Source organism: Mytilus galloprovincialis, chromosome 4 (assembly GCF_965363235.1).
Source record: "Mytilus galloprovincialis chromosome 4, xbMytGall1.hap1.1, whole genome shotgun sequence".
NCBI classification, from domain to species: Eukaryota; Metazoa; Mollusca; class Bivalvia; order Mytilida; family Mytilidae; genus Mytilus; species Mytilus galloprovincialis.
Window position 1 is genome coordinate 61,838,677 of NC_134841.1, and position 22,201 is coordinate 61,860,877.

At 32.6% G+C, this 22,201-nt stretch overlaps 1 protein-coding gene across 1 annotated transcript in view; it reads right to left on the reverse strand.

Moving 5' to 3' along the window:
• The window catches only part of LOC143072634 (lachesin-like), a 30,990-nt gene extending 11,083 nt beyond the window's left edge, over nucleotides 1-19,907 (reverse strand). The window contains exons 1-5 of the mRNA XM_076247675.1: nucleotides 19,379-19,907; nucleotides 11,064-11,176; nucleotides 8,938-9,142; nucleotides 1,374-1,526; nucleotides 574-714 (exon numbers count right to left, since the gene is read on the reverse strand). Coding sequence (XP_076103790.1) covers nucleotides 574-714; nucleotides 1,374-1,526; nucleotides 8,938-9,142; nucleotides 11,064-11,176; nucleotides 19,379-19,424 — 658 coding nt within the window. The 5' untranslated portion in view covers nucleotides 19,425-19,907. The remainder of the gene's footprint in view (nucleotides 1-573; nucleotides 715-1,373; nucleotides 1,527-8,937; nucleotides 9,143-11,063; nucleotides 11,177-19,378) is intronic.
• Nucleotides 19,908-22,201: the final 2,294 nt, after the last annotated feature.

Genomic DNA, 22,201 nt, shown 5'->3' on the forward strand with positions numbered 1-22,201 from the left:
TATAAGAAACATTTACTATGGATTTTAAGCTAACAACAACAAACAGCAAATTATAGTTGGATCTCGGAATGTGTTAATGATGTAACCGGAGAGCATGAATTTCATTACAAAATTGCTGGTCTCCACCGGGACTCGAACCCGGGGCTCTGTGTTACAAGGCAGCGCGTTAACCGACAGAGCTAAAAAGTACTTCCTTAGCTCAACCATTTACAGCTATCTACAAATGTAAGTATCTACCACAATTTCTGAGGGAAGCAATCCCGTCACACTTCCCCCACCTCAAGAATCATCTTGTCATTATGACTCTCACACAAACTAACCTAGCTAAAATTCATCTCTAACCCCCATCGGTTTTTTAAGGTAGGCGCCAATGTAACCGGATATCAAGAATTTTATTACAAAATTGCTTGTCTCCACCGGGACTCGAACCCGGAACCTCTGTGTTACAAGGCAGCGCGTAACTTTACTGAAATGGAATTTTAGTGAAACATTTTATGTACACAAATGTATTATATATAATGTGTTTTATAATATTTTTGAAAGACAAAAAAAGTAGGTATTCCAAATTCTTACATTCAACATTAACTGTTATGTTTTTGACTGCTGTTGGAGGGACACCATTGAATGCAAGACATTCATAAATACCAGCTTGCTCTCTAGATATATCGTGGATTGTTAATGTTTCTCCAGTAACAGAGGCAGGAAAATTAGGCTCTGAAAATAATAATTATTGATTAAGGATACTAGGACACATTTACGTATTTAGTCAAACAATTTTTTTAATTCAAGATGCAAAGCCGAGAACGACTGTCTAATGCATATACTGGTATATCAATGCGAAAAGCTCATATATATAAAGATCACTAACTAGTGACTTGATAATGCTTATTGTCTTACCATTTCTGTGTTTGATAGACATGGTTTAAGAAATTTTATGTACATGTGATTATAAGGTATTTTATGCAAATGTGAGTTTGAAGTTTTTTTATGCAAATGTGAGTATAAAGGTTTTTTATGCAAATGTGAGTATAATGTATTCTATGCAAATGTGAGTGTTTAAAATCCGATAACAATAGTATTTCCCGCAAAACTTTTAAAATAGTTTCTTGTTTCCTTTTTGTGTGCTTGTGTATTTACCACCCGCTATAATATATACTTGTAATGTCTGATCTGAACAATGATTGAGAGAGAAATAAAGCATGGCATAAATAAACTAAGCGGCGTTGATGACGTTTCGTAGACAATTCTAGTTAATTTAGAAACAAATCTAATTGAGAGATTCGTGCGTTTATGCCTTTCTAAAATTAATATCGGAATGGGACAGCTGTATGTTTATGCGGCACTATCTATTAAACAAATTACATTAAACTTACGCTCTCTATTATTCGGTCTTTGAGGGTGATAATAAAACCACATGACACTTGCTGCTGGTAACGCTGATACTTTGCAGACAAGTGTAACATTTTCTCCTTCTGCTACCGATAAGGGATTCTTTGTTGAAAGTGCGTGGTTAATTGAAGGTGCAACTGAAATATATAAAATACTGATATAAATATGCAGCTTTTACCAAGGACTGCTTCGATTTGATGTTAAATGTAATGTTTTATGAAGCCATGAGGGACTTGCCTAAATCCCATCCATGTTTTTGTATGTGAGATCATCTAGGTTCTCATTTATTCCTTATTCTTGTACAAGATGCTTATAGTAGTCAAATTTACATATAAAGACAATATTACTTGAAGCTTTGATCGCAGGAACAAAGACATACTTATAGTGAAGAGATGATAGAAATTTTACAGCCTCTTAGTCTCTGAAGACGAACTTTATAGTCGATTATTCACACAGTTTTTCAACTTATCTTTCACGCTCTTCGTATTAATATTCTGAATGAAAATAGTTGTGACATTGAATTACCTTTACATTGCTGCTCATTGATCTAGTTAGTGTGGATATACACGGGTAAGAAAAAAAAATGGAAAGGTTTAATTCCGTCTATAACATGATGAACTGTACGGAGGCGTATTAGCGCCACACATTTTTTTTTTTATTTTTCTTCCTATGTTTGCGTTTAACGCAAACCTGTGCGTTTAACGCAAACCTTTGCCTTTGCGATATAACGCAAACATTGCGTTATAACGCAAATATCTTGATTTCAATTATTCATTAAGTTTTGTATATATGTCCGTCTGTCATTCATTTCGGATGTGATTTACTAGTAGATAAAAAAGGAAACATACATACAAGGCCAAATCATTATAATAAATATGCATAGGAATAATGGAATAATTGAAGTGCAATTATACATAATTAAGACTGATTTGTGCATCAGAAAAGTATATAATTTAACAAGAAAATAGATATAGTTTAGTATATAGTCATATTAAAATTGAAAGATCAAAAATAATGTCATACAATTGTGAAACCAACCTCCAAGTCAAATAGACAAAATGATCTTTGTGCTTTAAAATGAATTATTAATAAGGAAACATTTTTTTTAAATCTCAGAATATGATCAAGATTCTTTGATAGAAAGTCATTGAATTTTCATTTCAATATAATGAAGTATTTTTAAAATGCTTGGGTAGCAATTTGAATAGAGAGAACATAATTTTATTAATAAAACATCTTCATTCTATACATTTATTGCCAAAGGGTAGCTTGTTTGAATCTAACCTACTTTACACAGTTCTCAAACGAGAGCTTACTTTGGAAGTATATTTATATTCGGTTATAGCTATATTACCAGGGTTGATTTTTTTCTTAGGTATAACCTCAATTTACTCAATTTTCTTTGTAATATATATACTAGTAGAAACATTGATATCGTTTTTGGGGACCTTTATAGTTTGTTGTTCAGTGTGAGCCAATGCTTCGTGTTGAAGACCGTAATTCGGCCTATGATGGTTTACTTTTACGAATTGTGACTTAGATGGAGAGTTTTCTTATTGGCACTCATACCACATCTTCTTATATTATTCTGCTCATTATTAGTCATTGATATGATCTAATTATTCAAGCATTTTACTTTACAATTACTACAAAGGTGATACATTTTAATATATACAGCCTCCTCCATTAATAACTACGGTTTCCTTTGGATCTTGAATAAGAAATAAGATAAAACAAATGTTTGCGTTGTAACGCAAAGGTTTGCGTTTAACGCAAAAGGTTTGCGTTGTAACGCAAAGGTTTGCGTTATATCGCAAAGGTTTGCGTTATATCGCAAAGGTTTGCGTTATAACGCAAAGGTTAAAATTAATTATGATCAACAGTTTTAGTTGAGTTCTACGGAAGCGTATTAGCGCCACACATTTTTTTTTCTTTTTCTTTCTATGTTTGCGTTATAACGCAAACCTTTGCGTTAAAACGCAAATCTTTGCGTTGTAACGCAAACTTTTTTGCGTTTTAACGCAAAGGTTTGCGTTTAACGCAAACATAGAAAGAAAAATAAAAAAAAAAAATGTGTGGCGCTAATACGCTTCCGCAGAATTGAACTAAAACTGTTGATCATAATTAATTTTAATAATCAAAGAACAATCTATTAGCTATAGACATGGTTTGGATTTCGATTATCAGTCTGCGGAAAATTCAGTACTATCCTGGCTTGCAATCAAGAAAAATCCGTCAAGTAAAAACATCTTTAAACAATTGATGATTGTAATTTATGTCGGAGGTCTTATAAAACCTGGTTTAAATCATCCAACAGAAAGCCAATGACGAGAATGTTTACAACTACATAAACTGGACCCCTGTTGTGTCACTAATCGCTAATCTTCGGTGCGAAGCTATAGATTGAATGGCGGACCAGTTTAACAACAACAGGGCATTGGACGGTCCTGTCTTTTATTATCAAAGAAAACACAACAGAAAAGAGAGCCGTTAACTTAAATCAGTTAAAGATAAATTAGTTGGATGAATTTCATTAGTATATATAGTTAGCATATCGTTATTGATAACGTATCTTCAAAATACTCCCAAATCTATAAAAAAAAAATAAACCGCGGAACTCTTACACAAAATGCAGATAAGCGCACTTTTTTTCTTACACAAATTACCTAAACTGACGTCCTATTTCGGTGTAAAATATGGTTTTATTTTCGATGGTAAATCATTTCTCCCCCCAATCAAACGACGTTGATATCAAATCCGGATATAATTCCTTGACATATGCATTTGTTTACCACCCATGCAATTACTACATCACAATCCTAATATGCCACTTGGTATTGACAACACTTATCGATTCTATTCAATAATTTACAAGTAGATATTAAATTATCAAATATTGCCGCGACAAACTTTTATACGGTTAATTACATTACTCAATCTGAATATAGATATGTTTAATAGAGCTTCAGTTGACACCAAGGGAAATTGACATCTGACCATAACAAGACGGACTTTTGTCCAATATGATTAAAACCATACCACACTTTCCGTTATTTTTGATGTCCCTTCCTTGGCTTTATTCAGATTGGCTTTTTGTCTAGTAATACATTTATTTTATAATGTTTCTTTAATGGTGTTCGGATGGTTTTAATGCACCTTTGACCATACTGCTTTAGAGTACATGCATGTGTGTGTTTACAGACAAAAATAATAATTCAGTTCTAAAATATTATTATCTTTTGATTTTGCTGTTTCATTTGTCGTATATCCACAATCTCTTTTAAACCGTCCCCGACTTAAAGAAACGATAGGACCACTAACAAGAAATTGGGCAACACATCTATGGAATGAGGTTGTATACCGCAACGTGGCTCAGCACTCACATGCACCATCATTATATCTAATTCCTATTAAAGCGATATTTCCAAATCGACTGACCGACATAGCTATCAGACATTCTTTTAATCGCATAAAAGTAAACGAGGATACAATATACACTTGTAGTTAGTTGGACTTTCCAAAAAAACTTGTATGAAGTTATTTATTGGAAATCAGTAACATGCTCTTTCCCTTCGTTGTAATAAGAGCATTTAAAGTTGCATAGAAATACGTGATTAACAAATTTAAAATGTTTGCTACATTGCGCTTTGCCGTGAAAGTTGTTCAAAAGATGCACTTTTACAGACATGAACATACTGCTCATGGGAATTTAACACGTGTAGCGTTCCTAATATGACAGATATCAAAATTGAGGATTGAAAGAGTATATAACTGAATAACGAGAAAATATTGATTGCAGAAGCTAGAAATAAATTTATCTCCGTCATTTATGCATTTGAGTAGAGTGACCTGTCGTTTCTTACTATTTACATCGATCCTGAATAATGAATAGTGTCACCAAGATGAAAAGCCCAATTTAAATATTGAGCCTTCAGATCGCTGATGAAAAGATGCATTCTATTATCACTTAGGCAATCAAAAGATCACCCAAGCAAAATCGACCAACATGATTTTATCGTACATTGCTCCAGCTGTCGAGAACATTGAGTAATTGTTTAGTTTGATAAAAACATCTATATCAGAGAAATTTGGTGATTGTTGTAAATTTTAAAATACCAAGTTCGACCATTTTGTTTCAATTTTACAATGGGTGTCTGCTCTATAATCTAGATGAACATTTTTGTTAAATCTTGAAGTTTAAATAGTGGAAAAAAAAGGAAAACAAAACGTGTACGAAATCGCAAGGTACACATTTCTAGAATAACTTTCATCTAGTAAGCAGGTACCGAAAGTGCAGAAAAACAAAAATTTATGAAGGCACACAAAGCAAAATAGACTTATTATAACGCATGAAATATCGCCGCAATTTTGCGCCTGTCCGAAGTCAGGAGCATCTGGTCTTTGTTAGTCCTGTATGATTTTTAATTTTAGTTTCTTGTGTATAATTCGGAGTTTAGTATGACGTCCAATATCACTAAACTAGTATACATATTTTTTAGGGGTCAGCTGAAGGACGCCCCCGGGTGCGGGAGTTTCTGGCTACATTGAAGAACCATTGGTGGCCTTTGGCTGTTGTCTGCTCTATGGTCGGGTTGTTGTCACTTTGACACATTCACCATTTCCATTCTCAATCATATTTGTTTGAAAGAGTTATAACTTTAATTTTTGCACGATTACACAATATTTTATCTAGAAATGCACAGACAAAGTGAATAATAATTAAGCAGGAGTTAAATTAGAAGCATTATATTTTCTATTCATTTGCGCCTACAGTTTGAATATAACTTTTATATGTAAAACGTTCGCACAAATCCCTCATGCAGATTTACTTTAACCTACACATTCATCCCTAAAGAAGTGCTTTACTTATACAATATTTAAATCTAGTAACATAATTGCAAGACAAAAACGCCTTCAGTCTGAATATATTGTGCATTCTACAATCATGCCAATGTACATTCAAACATTAAGACATACTTTTTAGTTTGAAAACTCTCAGTGGTGGTACATATAACGTAGCAGTGCATTAGGGAAAGACCATTTAACTTTAAAGGGAGTTATGGTTCATTCCTAAAATAAATGGGGAATGTGTCCATGGGACACAGATGATGCCCCTGATTGCATATCGTATAAAGTTATAAAGGGACATAACTGAAGAACGGTAAAAGTAACGCAACCCAATGTGTTATTGGTCTGAGTTTTTTGTAGTAATAAGCCTTGTGTATAAGTTTCATAACATTTGATTGAGGCAACTTAAGTTAGAGAACAGACACGAAAAATTCTAGAACAGTTAAAGTGTCACCATCAAATTCAAACTTGATATGTATTTTGTGGTAATAAGCATTGTGTATAAGTTTCAAAATTTGTGGTTGAGGCAAATTAAATTTACAGAACGGAAACAAAACATTCAGCAATTTTTCCATTTGTAAAGGGGCATAACTCTAGGACGGTTAAAGTGACATCATTGAAATTCAAATTGGATCTGTAGTTTGTGGTTATGAGCATTATGTATAAGTTGCAAAACATTTGATTGAGGCTTACTTATGCTAGAGAACGGAAACAACAACTTCAACATTTTTTTCCATTTGTAAAGTGACATCACCAAATTTCCAACTTGATCTGTATTTTGTGGTAATAGGCATTGTGTAAAAGTAGAGAACGGAAACCAATGTTGGTACGTACGGACATACGTTCGGACAAGGATAAATCTTAAAGCCCCTTCCGCTATGGCGGGGGGCATACCAATATTCTGATTCCCAATTTGATGAAAAAATATTGTTGTCAAGCAGACGACAACCTTGTGGTTCAATATAAATATACGAAAATTGTACATGTAATACGAAATCTTAAACTTTGAGTGCTGTTTAACTTATAATTGATAAATCAGATGAAATAATTATATTAACTAGCTTTCATACAGGGATACATGATTGTTTTCGTAAATAAATTGAGCATGCTGAATGAAAAAGTGAAATGTAAAATCTGAAACAAGAATTCATCTCTATCCATTATATGATCTATTATGTGTCATGAATAAGTACATTGATACTCTATTATTGAGAAATATTTGGACTTTCAAATCCGCATTATACATGTTATAAATTGAGGCTTTAGAAGTCATCAATCTTGTAATATAGTTGTTTTATAATGAACTCGGAGTAGATTACATTAACGGTATTCCAAGTCTGCTTTGTTTACTCTTGGGTTTTGATTCAAACTAACTCATTGTTATATGTTAAGAAATATGGCATGTACTAAAATATGCACTTATTTGGGATTTGTGCATACAGATTGGTGTAGTTATTACATATAAGTATATTGCCAACAAATTTTGAAGGAAAAAAACCAACTTGTTTCTCCTTTTTGGTAAAATACTGTGTAGATAAATATACTATTGTTTTGTTAATTTATGCTCCAATGAAAGTGACTCTTGTAAAACAGTACATTCAAGTACTTTCATAAATTTGTTCTGCTTCCATAGGCCATAGGCAGCACTTGCAAAACCTTAAAAGTTTACACGAGGAGTAGCGACTGCATACGAAGTGGAAATAATGTACGAAACTATGCAAGGCTCTTATTTCAGGCAAACCTTATACAAATTGACGCTTGGCTGGTAATTTTCACAATAATTGCATGGCTTTAAGGTATAAAACTGTTGAAAATACGAAATTGATATTTGAAGTTAAAGTCAATGAGGTATTATAGCAGATACGTCTGGAATGTTGTTACACGAACGACTTGGTGTATAAAATTATTTGCTTCTGGACATTGTTAATTATTATATTGTTGCAACTACTCTCAATATGCGTTGATTTTTGGCAGATTACTGGTATTTACATATACATATAGTCTGAACATATGCACTTTATGTAAACAATTTCAGTCAACATGATATGCTAACCGTAGAACTTCAGTTAAAGTCTGAGAAAGAAAATTTAAAAAATCTTGGACAACTCTTGCCCCAGTGGCTGATCCAGGAGGAGGGATCCGGTGGTTGGAACCCCTTTGTATTCGGACGATTAATGCATTTGAATTGTGATACATATTTGGAAGCCCACTCCTTTTATTCTTGTTTGGAATTCCCTTTTTATGAATGGTTGGATCTGCCCCTATCCCTTAGACATTTTTTACGATTTAAAATTAATGATTTCATGGCCGCAAACGTATATGATAAGAATGACTATTTCTAGCAGTACCTCCGTTAGTTGTTTTGTTGTATGGTTTTACTCATTATTTAAGGCCGTATTGTGACCTATAGTTGTTCACATAATTATTGTTCTTTGGTACTTGGTATGATAGCAGGTAATCGTACGTCATCTACTTTGTATTAACTATATAATGAAAATAAGATTGTCCAGCAATATTTTTCAAACTTGCCTTTGATCTATTGTTCAAGGCTGGACTTCTCATGCAAATTAAAAACATATCAATAAGAAAAATTTATACTAAGCCATTATAAGCTGTACTTTATATGTTTCTACAAAGTTTGTTGACTGAAGTTGTATAAGGTAATGCAATTTCAAAAATCATAAACACTAATTTGTTTACCCTTAATTTTCAGGTTGACTCTTTTAGTTTGCGGGGGCGATGTATCTACTTTGCATATGTACTCGCCAGCATCGCTCGGCTTGACATGGCGTATATGTAAATTCCAATCAACACTATACGGTTGTTCCACAGAAATCCTCTTATCCGTCGTAATTCGTTTTCGGCCAAACGTTAACGGCATTCCCATAGGACCAAGCCATATTACCTGTAAATAGAAGATTGTTGACAGATAACACAGAAATAAATAAGAATGTCTTTATCCTTCAAATTCTCAAATCATTCCGAAATGAACGATTTCTTAATATGGTAGCTTTAAGAACGGTACCAGGAAATTCTTCAGAAATAAAACTACGATAAATAAAACCAATAACTACTCCAATGTCGATGGAATGTTTCATCAAAAGAATTTGCAAATTTACCAACGCATACGATAATTTTTATGGTAATTTCTTATTGTAATACAGTATTTTATGTCTATTCTTCATATTTTTAACAGCTTAACAGTTTATTTTCACACTCCTAGCATGTCTTATTTCCCTAAACAAATGCTGACTGAGCCAATAAAATTGTATGTCGTGCTGTATAAGATCTTTCCTAACTGTTGTCATGGAAATTATTTCCATACACCTTACGCTGCTCTGCCCGTAAACTAAACATGTTCCTTTGGTATTCTTTTCAATGTTTAATAACTTAATAATTTTTAAACTTTTAACTCTGCCAGGTCAAACCTGCCGGTCCCAAGCCCGGATAAAAGAGGAGGATATTCATAAAAACAAAACATTGCAAAAGCGCAAATGTCCTATGTATAATGCGCAAATGTCCTATGATTTGAAGCGAAAGTGTAATATATCTATCTATTGTATGTGTTTAAGATAAAAGGCAAAAAAAAAAGGGAAAATTGACATTCAAGGACAATAAATTCATTAAGGTTTCGTTTGACGACTTCGATTTTGTAGAGTTATTGGAGAACATCTCCTGCTGATCATTTTCTGATACTAGCGTCTGTGTATCTATGATTATAGTTTTCGAAATAACAGTCAAAATAAATTTAAAATGAGAAAAAAATGTCGAAGGGCGATTATTACTTCTATAAGTTTTGATGACAAACACACAATTATGTAGATATCTTTATTATACATGTTTACCCCTATCAGATTTTCTCTATCTATAAAGATTTCTAAGGTAATAGACACATAAGCCAAGTAGTTTCAGAGGAGATGATCTATGAACAATATAACGTACGATAAACTACGACAACGAGTGTCGACAGACCACCATCTCAGACAAGCGATAACAAAAACTCATACGGACCCTTCGGGCGAGGTTAGCTCAATAGTGGGGAGTAACATCCATCAACAATGCAGATTAAACGTTTTACCGACTCATATTACATATTAACTGTAAAGGGTACTGTTTTATGAAGTAATTCACAATTTATTTTGCAAAATAAAAGAAATAACATACTTTTGGCTGGAAATTTTTGGTTTTGAAGTATTTTTTTCAAGATATTGCGCTTAAAAAATGATGTGAAGTGCCAATAATATGATGCCGTTCATGTGTGACTTATTTTTGTTAGTCTAGAGTGTGAAAAACATATATCATATGTTATTAGATGATACTGGCAGTTGAAACGTGAAGTTAAGTTTAGTTAGCTTGAATTGCACTTGAAATATCATGATGCTTTAATAAGGAAGTTTTTCTTCTGTCTCTTTAAGCAGGAAGTCATGTTGATAAAGGGTGCTTTTAAAAAAAAACGAAAATGAAAACATAAATAAATCAAAATTGGATAATGATTGTCGCATTAAGGTGCCCTTTCAATGTAATGTAATGTAAACGTGTCGTTAGATACGTAGACAAACACGAAGAACTTTTGACTTTAAATATTGTTTTGTCTTTTAGTTTTCTTAACGCCCAATTCAGTTTCCTGTAAGCAAAAGAAATTCTCAATGATTAATACGTCTCTGAGATCCCAAAGATTGCTAGTGCAAGGTATTAACAGCAAAATTGTCCCGATTTTATCAATATTATACATCGTTTCAATAATCAAACATTTATCTTAATAATTTCCATAGTAAAAGGCAATGTTTGCAGAACAGTTTCATAAAACATTCAATAATTTACTTTACCTGTGCATCGCCCAAATCGTAGACCTGACAATTGAGAACAGCTGAATACCCGGATGTTTGTGTAATGGTGGTCGAAACAGTGTTGAGACGAGGTTGTGCCCATGTATGACATACTGGAATCAGAAACAGAAAGAAGACATTAATCAATAGCTCCATTTATACACCAAAAACCGAATCCTATGTTAAAGCAGTTTAGTACTCGTTTTAATCTCTCAATACCAGTGGTGTTTAATCAATGATCAGTTATATGATAATGTATCAAAAGTTATATTTCAGCACTAGTAATTAAAAATAATGAAGGCAGTTTAAGTTGCAGGAAGGTCAATCCGTTCCGTTGATTTTGTTTTATAGTGTCACTTTGTCATTTTGGTTTTAAGATACACATCCTCTATGTGTACTTATACATAAATATAATTGGATCTCTTCCTACGGTTCTTTTAAGTACTGGTTCAAAGGGTGTCTGTACATGTGACTCAACATCATCAATTAAACATCAAACTGTATGCTAATAAAGAAAATGTTGTTCTGCTTTTTTTTTTAAATGTTTCAAAATTTATTTTACGTTTAAAACAAGAATGACTCTGTAGGAATGTAATATAATAAATTGCGCAAAGAATTAAAATATACTGAGCCTTTGTTTAAAACACCTGCAATTGGAAAGACTCGTAAAAAGATTTATTTAACTATTTATATAAGTTATGTTTCCTCCCTAAGTGGGAAGTTTGAACATTTCGCCCCTCTTTGACTAGAAACCTGACAGTCTTGCAGATGTTGATAAAATATGTCAAGTGTGTTCTTGATCCAAAAGAGTCTAGAAAAATTGTAATTATTTTTACAACATTAAATTCTAGAAAAAAAACTTATTTTAACGTAAGACGATAGACAATGAGGTTAACCATGTTTCATAGCACGCAACCTTCTCCGTTTTCAATAGCATGCACATGGTAGTTGTACTTAATAACAGATTTTTTTCCAGAACATTATATTGCTGTTCTGGAAAAAAATCTGTTACGAAGTACCCAGTATGCATGCATGGTAATGTGTTGTAGACTGGATGTATACATAACCATGATAACAAAGTTTCTCTTATGGTTGGGGGCCTGTTATCTAACTCCCACGTGAATAGATATTTTTCGTATCACACCGTACGGAGTGTGATATGAAAAAGTGATATCAAAATTACGTTAATTTGATGATCCGTAGACGATTTTGGTAAATTTTACTTTAAAAAAATATAAATATCTGTCATAAGTAAACAAGTACGCGTTGCAAAGAAAAACGGCGTAGCAACACAACTCGCAATAAATAGGCCACGCACATACAACTTTTTGCCATAAGAGAAATAGGTTTAACAACTTGTGAGAATTAGATATCGCTTGATATCAACTCTCGTTATTTAATTTCAATAATAATAAACTCGCCATAGGCTCGTTTATTATTATTGAAATTAAATAACTCGAGTTGATATCAATCGCTTTCTAATTCTCACTCGTTATGAAACCTATAAATATATCTTTGTTTTTATCATATCAGATCTATGATGCAAAGTATGTACAAAGGCAAAATACTTTGGAATCGTGCAGAAGTCAAATATATCACTATGATTTAAGCTCTAACAACTTGTCCTTATACATGTATCTACTTAGCACTAATCGTGTCCCTTACAACGCTGATAATCTTTACATCGCAAATTTATCCATACAACCTGAAGTCCTGTTAACGTTAAATGGTAATTACATTTTGAAAAACAGATGCCAATTATAAAATCTAATTTGGTTTAATGGCTAGTCAATAAATTTGTGTCAGTCAAAGATTCAACTATTGTCAATTTCATCTTTACGGAGACAGCAGACGATAATGAAAACAAGAATGAGACTGGGCAGAGATTTCAGTTAAACAGTTAATTTAATTGGAAAAAATACGGTTCCCGACATGAAGCCGTGTCAAACATCCTTCCGAGCTTACAACAAGTTAGATTGAATTGAATAATCTATTCGTCTGTCATACGTTTTCTTTTAGTGAAATTGCTCTTTTTAACGGTCGCTGACTCACCATTATTGCACAAGGAAGCAAAAACGAAAACGGTCATTTACGCATGTTACTTTCCTGGTTCAGGACTGCATGAATTTTCTTTCTATATGTACATGATATCCAGTACATATAATATATCTAAACAATACAATAATTTTGTCGAAACCAATATACATATATAGAAATCTATATAGATTTCTTTAGCATTTTTAAAAATTTGCAAGCAAAATGTCATTGTTTATTTCTTGACACTTAACAAATGGTAATACATATATTTAAAACCTTCATGGATGATTCGACAATGCAACCTTAAACATAACCATGAATATATCAAAACATTTATCCGCACGACATTCAATGCATTATATCTATTCCAAATTGTTACCGATACACTTATCTTCAAAAGAACAATATTTGTCTAGTAATTTAGCACTTCGGAATAAAATACTACTTTCGGATTTGTTTATGTTAAGATCAGCAATATCCCATGTAATTACATTGCGACATTTGCCTTTAAGGTGCTTCGCATTATCGGAAGTTAAGTACATGTTTTATGTGTTTCTGATACAAATATTTTCCCAGTCGGAATAATGGATTAAGTTGTCTTATTTACATTTATATGTTTCTTGTGATGGTTCTTTTTCTTTTTTCATTAGTTTGACTAATGTCGGAGATTGGTTTCTTCTGATGTCACAAGAGTTTACGAGTAACTTTGTAAAACTACTAAATTCCAATCAAATTCCACGTTTGTTACAATGTAGTCACTTCTCAGTATTTATTTGATTGCCTGTCTATTCTTCTTCAATTTTAAGTATGTACGATGCTAAGTCAATCAAGATTCAAAGTAAAATCCTATGCAACCTTGGAACAGAGAAGACTTGCAACAAAGATTCTTGTTATACACACAAATGAATAATTATATATAGGACATTCTTCACAACTCGGCCGATTCCGTACCTCTTCCCATGGAAGTAATATTTAAATTCAATATTACTTCCATGCTCTACCTTATAGATTGAGAGACACGGAGTCACCAGAGGTTTGTTGATTATAATATGGTAGGGAAGATACCAAGCAAGAACTATAGTTGTTATCCATGCACAATAAAAAAAAAAAACATCTATAAAGAAAATAGGTAAAAATGAATAAAGGTTCCCTAAACCAAGCAATACATTGTCGTATAAAACAGAACCACATTCAATGTGTAATTGATAGCGATGCAGGTACACGGCAACACTTCTGAAGGTTCGTTTTGCTACTTTTTTGTTTCGCGGTTTCGTTCATATTGATTTTTTTGTTTTGTTTGCTGCCATTTGAAATATATAAAAATATGTATATGATGACCACACGATTTTGGAAGTAGCAATATGTGCATTAAGAAGCTTTCTTAATTTCATATGTGTTGCTCGATTATATGTAAATCTGGAACTATTATACTAGTCCCAGTGTAAATTGAGTGTAAATGTACAATGTATACTATAGTGGAAAACGTTACAAACATACATGTATATCTTTTGAAAAATTTAAAATATGACCACGCGGTTCTTTCAAGCTGAGTATCAAAACACATACACAACAATAACAACAGAAAACAAAACACACAAACAGAGTGTGGACGAAGTACAGGTAAATCTAGTTCGTCAAACAGTATTCATTCGCACGTAATCGAAGTAAAAAATAGGTTGTCTTATGGAGCATATATTACATATTATTCTAAAAGTTTATATATGATCAACACGAGCAAGCCTTAGAAGGTATATTAACCGCTCCCAAAATAAATTGTAATATATAAAAGTTACATGTATATACTTGATGAACTGCATGATTGCACACATTTAGGCTTTTGGCAACATTAACTCCCATCAAAACTGGATGTGATAAATATTCTCTAGAAAGGTTAGATATATACGGGAATCCTATGGTTATGCTTTCAAATATGTTAGGTTTAAAATTAAAAATTAAAAAAAAAAAAAACACACACACTGCACTAGTACTGCTAGTATTTTTTACATTTTAAACAATCTTTCCAGAACGTCCGTTTGAAAAGACACTACTTGGCGTTTGCGAGAAACTCATGCAGTGGCGACTTGAGGTCTATGTTTTTTTTTTTTTTGTTTCGATTTTGCATAATGACTAATTTGATCATGTCGATTATCTGTTCTCAAAAACATGTCTTTGTTAGATTCTAAATACTTAAACATGATTTTAATAAATCTTTAAAGATATGAATTAACATAATATGACGACAAGAAAATTTTTAAGTAATCAGAATTGGAAACTATACAATTCAAAACTAAAATTAGCATGCTTTGCGACATGCATGGTTTTACGTTCAACCGTGATTTTTTTGGTCTACTGACATGTAGTTCATGTTGTTATATTGTTTCAAGTCCACCCTTTAGCTGGCCCTGTTTCGATTTTTGTTTTTGATTGGTCGACATTTCACATGTTTCATGATCATATAAGTTGGAAAACTTTATTTAAGTTTGTGCTTTTCTTTATAAATTTTTATTTTAGTAGCGTACTCTATGTTCTAGCTGCGTTGAATAAATGCAGAAAATTTGTGATTTACACATTAAAAAAATAAATGGGGAATGTGTCCATGGGACAGAGATGATGCCCTCGTTAGCATTTAACTTTATAAAGAGACATAACTCAAGAACCGTAAAAGTGAAGCTGTCCAAAATTATACTTGATCTGAGTTTTATGGTAAAACCTGTCAACACATTTGGTTGAGGCAAACTTAGTTAGAGAACGGAAACAGAAGATTCAGCAATTTTTCCATTTGTAAAGAGCATATTTACCTTAGAACGGTAAATATGACGCCATCAAAATATAAACTGGATCTGGGTTTTGTGGTAATAAGCATTGTGTATAAGTTTCAAAACATTTGGTTGAGTTAACTAAAGTTAGAGAACGGAAACGATAAATTCCAGCAATGTTTCCCTTTGTAAAGGAGCATTACTCTAGAATGGTATAAGTGACGCCACCAAAATTAAAACTTGACCTGTGTTTTGTGATAATTAGCATTGTGAAAAAGTTTCATAACATTTGGATGAGGCAAACTAAAGTTAGTGAACGGAAACCAACTTTGGGACGTACGGACGTACGTATTGACGTACAGACTGATAAGGTTAAACTTTAATGCCCCTCCGCTAATAGAATTGGATTTTCAGATTGTTTAGTTGGAGTGGTTGGGAAACGTTCACTGGATTTCTTTGCTTATTATACATACTAGTATAACAATTTATTACATGCAGTAATTTTTAAATTACCTTAGCTACTATACATTGCTATAAGTACATACAGTTTAAATCGAAAGTAAATGCCTACGTCTTTGACCAGTGTATAGAATGCCAAGTTAGAACATATTTACTTAGGATGTAGAATGACTTTTGGAATTAGCTTTTAAATATTTTAAATAACAAGTCATATTCAAAAATGCTGTTCATGGGATGATTTTAAGATAAATCTTTTTATCTTTATCATAAAATCTGTATACGTCCAAAGCGTTACCCCTCCCCTCCAAATAAAGCATTTACTGATTTTTCCAATTACATGTATATATCAGTGTATAAAACATGATATAATGCCTGCATATATAACATATTTAGCTGTTTTTCTCGACTTATTATTTGTGTAGTCACCCCTTAATTGGAATATTTTCACTTTTCCGCACAGATCCAACCTTTCAAAGATATGTTGATACTCATCAGTTATGTCAGTCACACATTTGAACAACTGATAAAAAACCATGAAAAATATATATATAAATGAAAGAAGGAATGTACATTGTATTATATTTCTATGAGACATAAACAGAACTAAATGACAACAACTCATTCAAACCAATAAATAAAGTAAAGGTCTTCAACAAAAGTCAATTGTTCATGCAATGTGTCAAGCTATTTAGTTATCTACTTCATAAATTGAATAAAATGCATCTATACCTAAATTAAAACAAATCAACATGATTCTGATGATAAAAAGAGATTTCAGGGAACCCCAAAAAAAGAGAAAACTGTAACATCCATGCATGACACAGATGAAAGACTACATATGTCATGTATGCCAATATTTGAAGCGTTTTAAAGAGTAATTAGATATTATACAGAAGGGCAAGGAGCATACACAATGCCGTAACCGTGTCAGATGACGAACTAAGATTAGTTTCCCTTTGCATTGAATTGTGCATATCAACCATTTTTGTCAACAGTGCAAGATGTTAGCAACAGAAATACTATGCAGGAGTTGGCCGATTTCTTTTCAAGCGTTGACGTTGGTTTCCATTTGCGTCCATCGACAAATAGTACATGAAACCAACAACCCAATGTAGTCTATAACCAGTGGCGGATCCAGAACTTTTTGAACGGGGAGGGGGGCGTGGGCGCTGACTGATATAAAAGGGGGTCCAGTCATCACTGGTCATGCTTCAGTGGTTCTCTATATTATCAACATTTTTTTATAAAAGAAAGGGGGCCCCTGGCTCCGCCTATGTTAACGTAGAGCGAAGTATAAAAAAGGTTTGTCTCTTAAACTGAACCGGTTTCAATGGGTTCAAGCTTGACAGACTTTCTCAGACAACGCAAAGAGGGCGTTTTATTATTTATGATACAAAGTAAATACAGCTTATACACAAAACATGGTTAATTATATCTTTTTGGAGGAGATACTTGACATTCACAAGATTCAACGTTATGTCAACAACTGGTTTCCAAAAACGATTTTTGTATTTCATTTCATTATGAGACATACATATTACCGTAATTAGAGTTTGAGTACATTCCTAGAGTCCTCCAAATAAAAGCATGGAGTGGTATAAAATTTGTTTCTTTTAATAAACTCTGTACAGCCTCTAATGTACAGCTAAAGAACATGGTCTATATATTATATTATAATCCAGTGCAACCATAACCCATTCACATATGCATGGTAGAAGGTAAATGAAAATAAATCACAATTAAAATCAAACGGATCATAAAATCTAAGCTTTGGTTTTGTTAATCACTTTTAATATACATGATATACATACTTCATAGTTGAATTATAATTTTGTTTTATTGCTTGTTTTATTTCGTGTATTTAAATAACAAAACATTTCTTTGCAAACTGGTCATAATTTAGCCTAGGGTAGTTGTACATAAAGTGTTGAACTTGTAAAGGTAGATACAAGATGACATCTTAATGAAAAGTTTACATTTGTACTCGTATAATAAAACTCTCGGGTGTTTTGTTCCCAGAAAATTTGTAAAAACTGTAAATTTTGTGGTCAATTTATGTCAATATAAATGATTGATAAGTGTTGGTTTTGTCATACTAGAATCATAAACATTTATGGAAGGGAAAAATTATACAAAAAGGTGCAGTAATTCTGTGAATTCAGTTATCATATACCACTCTAGTATGAACTTCTTTTTAAAGCTTTTTCCACAAATTAAAATAATTGCTTAAAATTTGATAAGTCGTGAAAAGTCGATATTATTAAGAAGGTACGTATTTCAAAACTTTTTCATGGGGAATAAGTTTGTATGGTTAAGAATTATATTTTATGATGTGTTTATTCAATCATTAACATAAAAATAGGCAAACACAAAATGCTTTCAAGTTAATTGTTTTTGGTGAAAAGAGTATTAGGGCGAACATTAGATATTTTAGGGGGTGGGGGATCGACGCTACCAAATGTTTTACAGTTTAACCGGAACGTAATTCTGGGGTGCTGCTACTGCTAATGTGAAGATGAGATGATTACTTTTGGTGAGTTGGACACTTTTGGACTTCCTCCCTTAGCACCCCACTAAAACAAATGTAAATAGAAGTTTACCACTGATTTCCCACATGTTGATATGTGTATAAGATGTATAAATAGGTTAACCTTTCGTGCCTTTCTCGTGACCGATTGTAGCTTAGAAATGCAACTACACTAATCAAAGATAGAAACGATAAGAATAATTGTACGTATTAAGTACTGTGGATCCATACTTCATATCCGACAGAATGTCTCCATGTTCCAAGGCAGCGATAACGCTGAGAGCTAGCGTTACCAGTTTCATTAAATAAAAATCCGAATGAAGTTTATATATAAAAGAGGATAAATTGAGGTGAACTAAAATTATATAACGTTTGTTCTAATAAGAAAATAAGCATTACATGTTCATTAACGTGCTACGCTCGAACATTTCATACATCAATCTGATACTATATGAAGTTCGATGACTACGTAAAAAGGGGGGTACTTTGTGGATACATATATATACACATATAAACATCGATAACCATATACATACCTGTAAAAAGTAAAGTAACCACTACACGGACCACACTCATATCCATGAATTAAAGTTGTTTTGTTTTTGAATGCAACTACATAATTGTTATATATTGATTTTCCTTATAAACACAATATCCAATACCCTGATGAACTACGTTGACATTTTAGGTAAACAATTGTTTTATTATCAGAACATTTTAAATACCCACATAATTATATTAATGAATGTCAGATTCCAAGATACAAATATGAATTCATTTAAATCCGTAAAATTACATCCTATCTAACATTAATAAATATAACTGTTCTTCAATAATAGAAAAATATGGCCGATTTCATTCCATGTGTGTTGGGTAGCGTTACTGTCTTTATAATGACTGAAGGCAATTTAGGTTGATCGATATACTGATAATAACCCGCATTGGTTTAACATACAGAGATCACAGATTTACAAACATCCGATACACCGGTCAATTTTGGAAAAACAGGAAGGAGTTCCGTATATACCTTAAAACATATTCCTTCCGGTTGAAAACGTAATTTTTATCAACATTACCTGTCTTCTATCGATTCGCTTTACCGAACCGTGACAAAACAGTAGGTAATGTTGTTTTATCAGTGTCACACTTCACGTCAAATGTAGTGCACTACAATAAATTATATTACATAGAGTTATTTGTAAACTTATGACACTGGAAAATATATGTTGTGGCTTTTGTTTTTGTTTATAATTTGAATTCTAGATCTAAATCTTTAAAATATTTCAAATATCAATATTTCTTGAATGTTCAGGTTTATTTAGTTATATTAATCGTTTGCACTTTATTTTAATAATCCGTAGGTGTTTTAACTGAGCAACATGGATGATTTATTGAAAGTATATAACACATAACAATTTGTACTATCCCTGTTTTCGTCCTATTTGATGACTTTTTCTGTTCCGATGTGCAATCAAATATCATTGTTATATTCTGGTGCGGATAGTGATGTAGTAAAACAGCTAGTGTAGCTAGGGTTTTTATCCAGTAAGGCGTGTTCTATTTTTGCCTGTTCAAACAAATTCTGTCTGGAGCTTCTTATTGCAGACTATTTCAGAAACATATGTCTCCCGCAGAAATTTGTAAATTAAGTCTTTGGGGTTTTATTTCTTTAAGAACTTCAATGATCAAATTTTGATTATTTAAGTGGTACCTTTGAACCTTGTTGAAACTGATGCTTGAATTGTTGTTGTTATATGTCATTTGATGTCTTTTTGGATGTATAAATACGCAGTCACGTCTTGTTAGGATTATCATAGGGGATGTTAAATCCGATGACTTAAGTAGGGAAAGTTCTGTTCTCTTTGCACGTGAAAAAACACCTTTCAACAACGCATTGAGGGATGGTGGCGTGTTGTAAGACACAATGTCTGCCCCTATTTCACATACCTTTATGTTCTAGTGGCATTCTGAATTTCAACCCCACTAGAAAGAAACTAACTCCTTGATGTTACCTGTTCTCGTCCTGAATATGCACGAGATATTTGACACTTGACGTTAACAGCAATCTAATATCTTATTGATACATGACAATTGCTAAAGTTCACAAGGTATTTTATTATTGACAACTGAACATCAACAGAAATAGAGAGGCGAATGATACCAAAGGACGTTCAAACTCATAAGTCGAAAAAAAAAACTGACAACGCCATGGTTAAGTTCTATTTTACAACCACTGGGTCGATGCCACTGCTGGTGGAGATTTATTTCCCCGAGGGTATCATCAGCCCAGTAGTCAGCACTTTTTGTGCTGATATGAATTATTGATATGGTTATATTTATAAATTAACTGTTTACAAAATTTAGAATTTTTGAAATAGTAAGGCTTTTCTACCTCAGGCATAGATTACCTTAGCTGGATTTGGCAAAACTTTTAGGAATTTTGGTCCTCAATGCTCTTCAACTTCGTACTTTATTTGGCCTTACAACTTTTTTGGATTCGAGCGTCACTGATGAGTCTTTTGAAGACAAAACGAGCGTCTGGCGTATATACAAAAGTTAGTCCTGGTATCTATGATGAGTTTATTTATATCTTTCATATATAAAACATCTTTGTAATACATCTGTATATGAAGGATCGTAATCGTCCTTTCTTAGTCCAATTCATTTGGATCGAAGTGCTTCTCGTCAAAGATAGTAGTTGTTACACAAATAAGTACACACTGATAAATAAACATAATACAGTAGTCAGGACGGGAGGACAGTAAGTAAGTCATGAATTATTGTAGTTACTGACATTTTTAACACAATTAATATCCATACAATTTATTCTGAAATGTACTAGATACAGACGAGTGAAAATGAATAAATTGGATGACTGTACTTCTGTCATAGGCATTAGCAATTAGCTAAAAGTGAAATGTATTCAAACCATGTTAAATTTCAGTTTTGTATTTTTTGTAATACAAATATACCCCAGCTCACTTTTTTTTAGGGGGGGGGGGGGCGGGGGGTAATTTTTGAAAATAAAACATGCAAGAGATAATCTAGGAAATATTTTAACAAAACCCATATGTTCATGAGGAATAAAACGCAAGGACACATCCCTAAAAAAACTGAGCAAAGATACAAAGATTATAATTGTATACGCTAGACGCATTCCGTCAAATGTTGATGTGTTGAACATTTCAATTATATGCTTTATTTAAATATGCTGATTGAAAATCAGTTAATACTGAACCTAAAAGCTTCTTGCAAACACATTCAACTTTAAACGGGGTTTACTGCTGTTCATGATCATAATACTATTTTTCATCTCTAAATGCGTAATATGCATTTGGTATTACACATTTTTTACTTAG